The sequence below is a fragment of the Blennius ocellaris genome (assembly GCF_963422515.1).
Source record: "Blennius ocellaris genome assembly, chromosome: 10".
Taxonomy (NCBI): Eukaryota; Metazoa; Chordata; class Actinopteri; order Blenniiformes; family Blenniidae; genus Blennius; species Blennius ocellaris.
This window is the reverse complement of record NC_137659.1, coordinates 19,645,393-19,655,801: the sequence shown is the minus strand read 5'-3', so window position 1 is coordinate 19,655,801 and position 10,409 is coordinate 19,645,393. Positions and strand designations below refer to the sequence as shown.

At 41.7% G+C, this 10,409-nt stretch overlaps 1 protein-coding gene across 2 annotated transcripts; it reads right to left on the bottom strand.

Annotated features, from left to right (window-relative positions):
- Nucleotides 1–4,003: 4,003 nt before the first annotated feature.
- odr4 (odr-4 GPCR localization factor homolog) lies at nucleotides 4,004–9,324 on the bottom strand. 2 transcript variants are annotated; one of them, XM_080503774.1, is made up of 14 exons: nucleotides 9,226–9,324; nucleotides 8,826–8,932; nucleotides 8,153–8,260; nucleotides 7,923–8,015; nucleotides 7,376–7,482; nucleotides 7,246–7,282; nucleotides 6,801–6,935; nucleotides 6,567–6,662; nucleotides 5,585–5,632; nucleotides 5,354–5,473; nucleotides 5,167–5,275; nucleotides 4,613–4,819; nucleotides 4,394–4,447; nucleotides 4,004–4,204 (listed from the first exon to the last, which is right to left on the bottom strand). In XM_080503774.1, the coding sequence occupies exons 2-14, from the start codon at nucleotides 8,922–8,924 to the stop codon at nucleotides 4,134–4,136; spliced, it is 1,284 nt and encodes a 427-aa protein (XP_080359900.1). In that variant the 5' UTR covers nucleotides 8,925–8,932; nucleotides 9,226–9,324; the 3' UTR covers nucleotides 4,004–4,133. The 2 variants fall into 2 exon arrangements, with proteins under 2 accessions (XP_080359900.1, XP_080359901.1); XM_080503775.1 differs by having other exon boundaries at nucleotides 8,826–8,967; nucleotides 9,226–9,280.
- Nucleotides 9,325–10,409: the final 1,085 nt, after the last annotated feature.

The window sequence follows — 10,409 nt, the reverse complement described above, 5'->3', positions numbered from 1 at the left end:
TTAAATACAGCATGAAGTAAAAGTCTCAAAATAAAGCAAGACAGGGCAAGGCTAATGTTTAATTTTCAAAGATGCGGAAGATGTGGTCACAAGTTTTAAAATAGAATTTGTATTTGTTACATCTTCCTTTTCAATACACACACTGATTAAACTCCTCACAGGGAGAAAACCTAATCGGGACTGAGGCCTAGTGGATGGACGAGAGCTCGTGCAGGGGAGGGGTCCACCAAGAGACAAAGAAATCAACGCCTATGATATGTACAGTGTATTACTACTGCAGATTCAGTTCAGGTACTGTTGGGTGAGGGTCAGTCTGCGGTGGTGAATGGGACTCATACGAGGTGGATGAAGCGCTGCTCACTGACGGAATCCTGACCGGTTCAGACGAGCTGAGGAAGAGCACTGAACGCATCATGAGGCGACCACACCAACATTAGTCCCCCGACAGCATCCTGGTTAGGCCAAATTAAGTCTTCTTATGTATTGGGATTCTGACATTATAAATATTTACCTTTGTATTGTAGGCTGCTGTTGGCATGATGTTTAGATGTGAACACTGCCTCTGATTGATGGACAGTTTCATTGGTCTACAGTACAGTAGACTGAAGTACTAAATTTGATTACTAATTCATTAAAACTATGGAGAGAAAAAAATGATTCAATGTCAAATAATGTGCTGTTGTATGATCAACAGGAGGTCAGTGGAGGCTGCAGTGAATAACAATGACGTCATTAGACATTTTCAAAACATGTCTTCCCGTGTGTTAATTTGCAGACGGTTCCTGCGCACAGCCTGCTGCGCAGAGAGACCACAGCATTATTATTATTATTATTATTTTACTGCAAAAGACAGTTACTATTGTCCAGCTCACACGATGTGAAAGAAGCGTCGTTGACGACCTTTCGTTCGAGTTATTGACGCTGGAAGAAGGAATCTTTCCAACTTTACCTAAGTGAAGCGAGACACCGACCGCAGCCAATGGGCGCAGCAGCGTGTGCGGTGGGAGCGCAGAGACACAATAAACACTGATGGATGGTGGGGGGGGTCAGTTCAGCGTGTGTCGACTGGCCAAATCCCTTAACTATGGAGCGATATGCATATGCAGCAGGGCATTTAACTGGAAAGTGAAAGTAAAATGGAGAGAGGAGGAGAGAGTGTGTGTGTGTGTGGGGGGGTTATTCTGCAAAACAACATGATGCATAACATGACGCTGATCTCCTGTGAAATACAGAAAATCAACTCGTGCAATAAATTCTACAGATGGGATGACAATAGTTCAGCGCATGACATTTGGAGTTCACGTCTAAACATTGCAACAACCTTTAAATACAATGATGAACATGCATTTATGTTAAGGTCAACCACTATTGTAAATACCTGTCTTACCAAGAGAGGAGAGGAGATAGGAAGCAGAGGAACAAGAGTTGAAGAGCAGAGGGGAGAGCAAACGGGATTAACAGGAGGTGAAGGACCACCGTGTGGTCGAGGGTGTTCCAAAATATGGGCCAAAAAAAATAAAGTTACTAATATTGATGATGGCCTAAATCAAGCGTCCCCAATTCCCGTCCTCGAAGTCCAGTGTCCTGCATGTTTTAGGTTTCTCCCAGTTGCAACACACCTGAATGGAATAAGGACCTCATTACTTGACTTGTTTACAAGCTTGACGATGACGTCAACATCAGGTTGAGGTGTGCTGAAGCTGGGAGAGAGTGAAAACCTGCAGGACACCGGACCTCGAGGCCTGGAATTGGGGAAACCCTGGCCTAAATGATATGTGAGAAATTTTTATTTTACTTTCTAAAAAATGTCGTTTCTACTGGTTTTCCAACAGTAATAATCATCCCCATACCTGGAATAACACCCCAGAAATGGAGAAAGTCTGTTATCTTTCTCCTTGGCATGTTTAAATTGAAAAAAAAGTGTGTTTCTCCAAAAAGCAAATCAGGACTCAAACCCTATCTGGTGTCATCGGGGGTTTAGCCAATCACAATCAAGGTAGGCCCTCCCTTTGACCCTCCCACAACGAGGCAGCTCTGCTCTGGCACATGGCACCACCAGAGGAAGTACTTCCTCCTCTTCCCATAGATTGGCATGTGTGGGCGGAGCTAGTGCAGCTCACACAGACACAGCAGATTCTGAATGCAGCTCCTATGATCCAATATTCAAATGGCTGAAAATCGAGGACAAGCTGGATTTGGGGGGCAATCATTTTTGAATACAATGTTTTTGAACCAATAAGACCCATGCGAAAGTGTTGAAAAGCTGTATAATAGGACTTCTTTAATATTTTCAGATTTAGAGGCAGCTCACCACTAAGTATTATCTGCTTTCACATAATTTGCCCACTTCACGAGCATCGTACAAAGTTTCCCATTCCTGATGAAATGTGTATGACTCAGAATTCATAGCAATTTTTAAGAAGAAGAAGAAAAAGAATTCATAGCAATTTGATTACAAAAGTATGTTACGGTAGAGTAAGAACATTTATTTCATATACAATAAATGTGTGTTTAAATTATAAAATTTGCATATTTAAAGGCCTGTGAGCCACCTTTTAAAGTTATTCAGCTGGAAAACATATTTAGGGATGTTCATTTGAATGGTAAAAGGAATAGAATTGTGGGATACCATCAATGATTTACCACCCTCGTGCTGCTCTCGCCTCACGGTTGTGGGTTTACATGCTCTCCCTCTCTGTGCGTGAGTTTCCTCCTGGTATTCTAATATCCTCCCACAGTCCAAAAAAATAAGATGCACTGGGGGTCCCTGAGCATGACTCACCCACCAGCTCCTCCTGAGCGCTGCTCTCTATGGCTGCTACTGATCAGTCAGTCAGGGAAAGGAATTTCTCCTCTGGGGGATATTAATATACAGTACAATAAAAAAAAAAAAAAAAGTGAAACATGAAGAGCAGAGGAGGCAAGAGGAACAGAAGAGGAATAGTCGAGAGGAGAGGAGGGTGTGTCTGCACCTGAAGAAGTGGACCGTTCAAGAAGCGACTTCACTAGTTTGCTTTTGTCTCACTTCAATGTGATGAATTAAAGATTTTAAATGTAAAAAGTACAACCAAAGCGATTGTCTGTCAAACAGAGTATGCGCCTGTCAAACGTATTTCACAAATTCATTAAACAAATCAACAAGGGAGAGGATTTTTGACGTTAGCCCGTGTTTCATAAAAAAACCTCTTCAGACACGGCAGTACGGGACAGTTCAGTGTCCTCAGAGACAAACAGCAGGCGGCACATGCTCTGCTCATGTGGAGAGACTTTGGACACAACCTGCAGACGGGCCAGAGAGCAACCGCACGTCAAAACAATGTGCAATATTAGATGTAAGTTCAACTCTGGAAGAATTGGCATGTGTACAATAATGTAGATTATTTTATTTTACAACTGTGTACAAGATTAATGCGCTGGTTATTTTCTCCGGTCAAATAAACTCACAGTAAACATTTTTTTACTGTATACATTCATATTAGTATTTGTACACTTTGAAGCAGGAGCCTCTACTTTGTACATTTTACGTGTAATTTTATTCTAAAGTTGCACACTTGTGAAGTTTATTTAAGCAATGAACAATAGAGACAATGTCTGGATCGTCTTGTTTTCGAGAAAATGGCAATAAGTATCAATCAAACAAAAAAGTGTGACAATCATAACTGTCAGTAATGCACGTAAAAATATTCTGAAAAGAAAGAAAACTGAAATAATATATATCTAGACTTACATTTTAAATAAATAATTGTACTGCAATAGTTGTAAAAGCTTTTCTCTTGTTTAGTCTGATAGTCATAAAACTTAAAGCTGTGTGTTTCAAGACTTTAAGGGAAACTGCAATAGTCATAATAATTCAACAATTCAATGCTGACATGCTTTTTGTTCAATCCAAATAAAAACAAACTGAAAGGAATATGTTGTTTAAAATCTGTTTAATACAAAAGACCAATAAAGGATCTCATGGAAGGTGAAGTTACAAAAAAAAAAAAGATAGATTTGCCAACCTCTGTATACTTTCTGTTGATTCAAGCTGTTGGCTATATTTATACAGCACATTAAAAAAATGACAAACAACATACAGACACTTGGTAAAACTGTTCAAAACAAAGCACTTTATTTGGTGACCTGAAAATGTGTCAAACATCATTGAGATACAGCATCGAGGCAGCGGTGGCAAGCAGTGCAGCAGCTGTCGCCATAGCAACTCCTAAAAGATAAAGAGAGGAGGAATCAGGACAGAGCTCCTGCTGACATTCACACAGGTAGATATATATATGTATGCATATTTTTGATGAGGCGTTTTGCTCACTCCTGTATCAATACAATAACATCCACTCATTATCCCAAATGAACAGTAAAGGAATTCGACACCGCGATGTCTGAGGGAGGGTATTACCAAGGTAGTTGTTTTTCTTGGGCTCTGGAGCTTCAACACTTTCCACTTTGTGATCTGGAAACACAACAAACACTCATCAACGACAAGACTTATACTTTAGTGCCCGACTCTGATATGGAATATTTATGAATACCAGTTTTCATCAAGAGCTGTTTTGTTGAGTCCTTGGGTAGAAACAAAACATGTATGTTGAGAGACAAACACACGCGCCTTCCTCACCTGCTGCAACCTCGTCGCTCCTGGTGATTTCGGCGGCCATTTCCTGCCTGGTGTCCAGATCTTCGTCGGCTGCGTCGATGTCCAGCATCTCCTTCAGCCGGTCGCTCACCTCAGACGGCCCCTCGTCACTGAACTGGTAGTCGCAGACGCACAGCGGGCCGCTCACTTTCACCGGACAGAAGACACGGCGGGGGAGGCAGAGCTGGTCTGAAACGGAGACGGAGACGCAGAGGAAGGGTCACATCTTGTCCACGATTTGACGAATATGACTGTTTTTCAGCTCAGACTCTGAAATGACTCGCGGGTTCATTTCATTTGAGCATAGAGACAATCCATTCAGTGCTTTTCAAGAGGAAACGTTCAATATTCAGAGCCATTATTGTGTTTTTACACCGCAAAGCCGAGTTTGTGAATTGTATTTTCCACAGGAAGCGAGTTCTTTGCAAATATTCTTATCACTGAGCAAATATTGCCTCTTTACAGTGATTGGCTGACCATAAAACCCACCCGCAACCCTGACCTCTGCATTCACCATCTATAACTCACGTGTGTACCTATGTCTTGTTTGCTGCTGCCCTTGCTCTCCACCTCCGCCGTCAGCAGCTCCTCCAACAACATCTGAACCCTCGAGGCCACCGTAGAAACCGCATCTCTTTTCAGCAGCTGTGCACGAAAAAAAAATCAAAAACAATAAGATTCCTTTTCTACATTTCACTACATAGTTCCATATTAACGCACTACCTTTTCTGCCAGTTTGCTCTTTGGTTTGTTGCTGTGCAGGTAGGCTCTGCTGTGGACTGCTCCTCTGACAGACACGCTGCCTCCGCACGGCTGGACCACACCTGGAAACATCTGGACACCCTTACAAAGAAAAAAGAATTCCTCTTACGGCTTCATGAAAAAAACAAAAAACTTTCAAAATCTTAATTCCAGCTTCAATAATCCACAGTGAATTTGTGTCCCTCCTCTTACCGGTGTGACGAGCAGCTGGGCTGTGAACGTCTGCCTCACATTCCTCCGCTACAAACACAGAAGGTCAGACGAGGTCAGTTCGTGGCAAAAAGTAGGTTTTTTGTTGAAAATTTAAGTTTGAGTGTCTTTTTTTCCCCAGGCTTCTGAAGAGTGTTGTTGGGTTTTAAATGTTTGGAAAGAAATTGTGTCAAAACAACCATGAAGGGGGAAATTCACTCACACACTAGAAGTCCAAACTAATGGAGAAAATATATAACTATTACATGTATAAATTTAAATGTCTTATCAAGCAAAAAATAAATAAATTAACCGAGTACATAATAGACCAGCGGTGTCAAACATGCGGCCCGGGGGCCAGAACCGCCATGGGATTTCTGAAGTGTGAAGTATTAAAAATGAAAACTGACAGAGGCTGATCTAAAAATACTAGATCGGCAAAAATGACATTCAAAACCACCCCTTGGTCAGAATTTGACCCCCGACATTAATGCATCTGTGGCGGTCACATAACGCGACACCTTTCACAATAAAACAATGAGTCCAACTTACGTGAAATGATACTTTAGATACGTAAACTCAAAACAATTGACAAATTGTTTTAATCCCGAATACGACATCCAGATACAGGCGACTGAGGGTTTTTTTTTTGCAAATATAATATCTGATTTCCTTTAATATGTATATTTCAGAATAGACTGGCAAATTCTTGCAGTTTCAAAAGGAGGAAAGACTTTGCATTTGTCCGTATCTGCAGTTTAATATGTTACCTTTGACTTGTTCGGCCCCCCAGAGGTCAGATTAGGTTGATGTGGCCCCTCAACTAAAATGAGTTTGACACCCCTGTAATAGACCATCTTGCAGTTATTTCTTCCCTTCAGCAAACCTCCTAAAATCTGGTTTTGTTATCATTCCATCAGTAGATTTGATTTTCCTAATATCACTAAATGTACTGATGTTACAGCGTCGATTGTCGTCACACAACCTGTCCTGAGGTCAGTTCTGAGTCCTCGGGGAGCTTTTTCCCATCGATCAGACAAACTGCATTCTCGACCTGGTGCGTCCACGCTCTCAGTCCCTCCTGAAACAAAAAGGGAACAATGACGACCAGAAAGTTCCTTTCTGTAGTGGTGGAGAAACTGAGAAGATTAAAACCAGTGAGCGGGAACCACAAGTGAGGCTTCGCAAACCGTGTGTGTGACTTCATGGACGTGCTGACCTTCAGACAGTCGTTCAGGTTTTCTGCACTGGCAGGCAGTGGAACCAACACGTCAACATTTAAACAGCACGACACCGTGGGCCAAGACGAACACACACCAGACTGGTACTTCCAGTCGGCCGGCTTCGCCGCGCTCTGAAACGGCCAAATATAAATGCAGGGATACGACATGGAGCAAGTGTCGGTTTAACTTCAGAACATTCAGTGTGGACGTTTGGAGTGTCTCTATCAAGAAAAGTCAGAATTCATTAACTTAAAATTTAGCTGTGAGGAAATTGGTTGCAAAGACAAAAATTTTGAAAGGAGGAAAAAAAACAACATTTTCAGGAAGAGTAACAAGCGATAATATTTTTTAAAAATAGAATACATATATTGTATTTGACAAATTAGCCATCAATGCATAACATATATGAGGCTTTGCTCTCTGAAGAACATGCAAACCCACCTTGGGGTCTTTTACATCAAACGTTCTGCAAACGGTTCTGGTGCATCAGGTCAAAGAAAAGCCACACTGAGGACCTGGACGTTACCTGAGCCAAGGACTGAGCTGTGGATAAAAAAAAAAAAGAGGATACTTTCTGGTTTTGGGGTTGATGTGCAGCGTGACGCAGTCCGTGACGTCATCGTCCGCAGGGATCCACAGGCGCTCAGAGGAGATCAGGTTCTCCACGGCAAACACCAGCTGCATTTATACACACACACACACACACACACACACACACACACACACACACACACACACACACACACACACACACACACACACACACACACACACACACACACACACACACACACACACACACACACACACACACACACACACACACACACACACACACACACACACACGTTATTGTAAATGTTTCTCTTGGTCTGCAGGATATAAAATTGATGACGTTTAGGTAACAGTAAAAAAAAGTCAAGGAGGGGGTCTAATAGTTTGGCTTCTGGATGATGATTGTGATGTTTTTCTGTATTGATTCAATCAATATATAATAACAAGAAAACATTTTTACTTAATGTGATGAAGAAAACAGAGACACAATTGACATAAAAAAGGTTTTGCTGACCAAAAGAGATATGCGTTGCTGCGATATGAAGCGTGTTGATGTGACTCACCTGTCGGAGTGTGGTCAATGTGTCTTTGGTATCTGCATCAGCAATGATGAAAACTCCCAACACAGACAGACCCCCGGGCAACATTCTGGATACCTGAAGACCAGTCGCCATATCCCCCCATGTTGGTATGATTATGTTCAATCATTACATCTATAAAACTTAATTCTGTACACACTTCACTATTGCACAAGAACGTTGTGTGTGTTATGACACGGTTTTGTTCCTCTTACCTGGCGAGCATGCTCCGTGACCCAGTCCTTGTCCACAGAGCTGCCGGTCGACTCGTCCCGTTGGGGCGTCCGAGTTGCAAAAACGACAAAATCCCTTTGGGCTGAACTCTGTAATGTTCAGTAATTAATAATAATTAATATCTAGACATTGAATGATGGTGCATCTCATAAACTCTCTTCATGGATTAACATTGATGTGACATTAATTGGTGACCCTGAATTGTCCTAATGGGTGCCTGTGTGTGTGGTTGTCTGTCTCTCTATGCGTTTGCCCTGTGATGACTGGCGACCTGAGCTGTGATTGAGTCCAGTGCCCCGCATCCCTGCACAACGTAAAGCAGTATGGAAGATGGATGGATGGATGATATCTTGGATTATTAGGCAATTTAACCATTGTTTTAATGAAAAGGTGCTAATAAGTGAAGATGACAACATCAAACTAAAGGAATGAACAACTGTATTTACTGCAGTGACTTGATTTAGAAGATGTACACGCAAAACATTTACGCCGCTTAATTGAAAGACTGCCGCGGCCAGTGGGAGTATTCAACTGCATTTCCAGTGATGGAAAAGTGTTTCATTTGTCCAAATGTGTTGGGAATAAACAGACAGAGACAGTCAACTCAACAAAGACTGTACTCAACACCTCTCCTGGATGTTAATGGATATTTACCTGTCCAACCAGCAGGCCTGTGACTGGAGCTGCTTGCTGCTCACACAGTTGAGAGAGATAACCCTCCACTGTGTCTTCTACTATAAACCCACGACCCATGATGGAGCCTGGCAGAGGAGAAAGAAACACTTAACACACCTCCCTAGAATAATGACAGAAAAAAAGGGAGACACGTCTTAAAAGATGCTCAATCGTGGTTAACATAGAATTCACTGTGAACAAGACATGTTTCTTAATAGCTGAGTGATGAATCCAGTGTGATGATCACTCCTGATATGAAACTGTCAGCTCCACTAACTTTAGCTCGCCACGTTTACCTGCTTCATTCAGCTCAAACAAATCGCGTGGAGTTCTAATTATATTGAACATCCAGCCTGAACCTCAATAAACATACACGTACCGTTGCAGGGAAACCAATGAGGGCAAACTTTGTGCTAGAAAGCAGAGGTTTGATTTTTATTCTGACAGCTGGCGACGGGTCGTCAGCGCAGGAAGAAACACTACACTTCCCAGAATGCTTTGCGGCGTGACGCATTTCCGTCGCATTTCCGACGTTGCAGGTGACGCCAGGTCATTGTTAAGTTGGAGGAAAAATAAACCAAACATTTCTGGTATATTCTAAAAAATAAAAGTTGAAGCGTCTGAGCGCTGTGAATATGTTATACTTCCAATGGAGGTGGGATGCTCTCATAATTTCATAATTTTAGATTGCATTATTGCATCACAGCATCTCTGGGTTCTGATAGCCAACCAATCTCGTCTTTATTTGAACCTCACATGTATTATTGTCATTTGATGTGGTGCAACACACATTTTTTTTTACTAAGATTTTGGAGGAATCTTCATAAATTTGCAATTTTATACTATGAAATTATATGTGCTGTGAAATTTGAAGTCGTATACAAGTGATGTTTTATTGCCTAAATTGACAAAAGCCTCCTTGAACTCTTTATTAAATATTAAAGTTACCTTTTCCATCCAATTCATCGAACTTCTATACCGTTTAATCCTGTTCATGGTCATGGAGTCCATCCCAGCTGACTGTGGAGGAGGACAGGACACACCCTGGACAGGCCGCCAATCCATCAAAGGGCAAACACAGAGACAGTTAACCACCCACACTCACATTCAAATGTTGGGTGCAATTTAGGGTCACCATTTAACTTGAACAACAATTAACTTTCAGAGGGAAACTAGAGTGTCTGGAGGAAACCCACTCACACACAGGGAGAACATGCAAACCCCACACTGAAAGGCCCGGCCAATATTTGAACCCATGACCTTCTGGCTGAGTTGCATTGCTATGTTTCTGTGGCATTTATTTCCATTGTAAACGGCAGACACTCAATTGAATTGATTTGTATAAAATGTAAAGTTTTAAACAGATCAAAATGACTATCATAAATATCATATTTCATATTTTTTTTTCCAATATACAAACAGCGATACATGACATTGGGATGTTTCACTTAGCTGTTGAGGGATTTTACTCTGAAATACTTGAATACATCCGGAGTGTGTGCACGAGCGCAGCTACCCTCGTTGCTCTAGTTTTCAACTAGTTCACACAGAGGGGTAAACCTC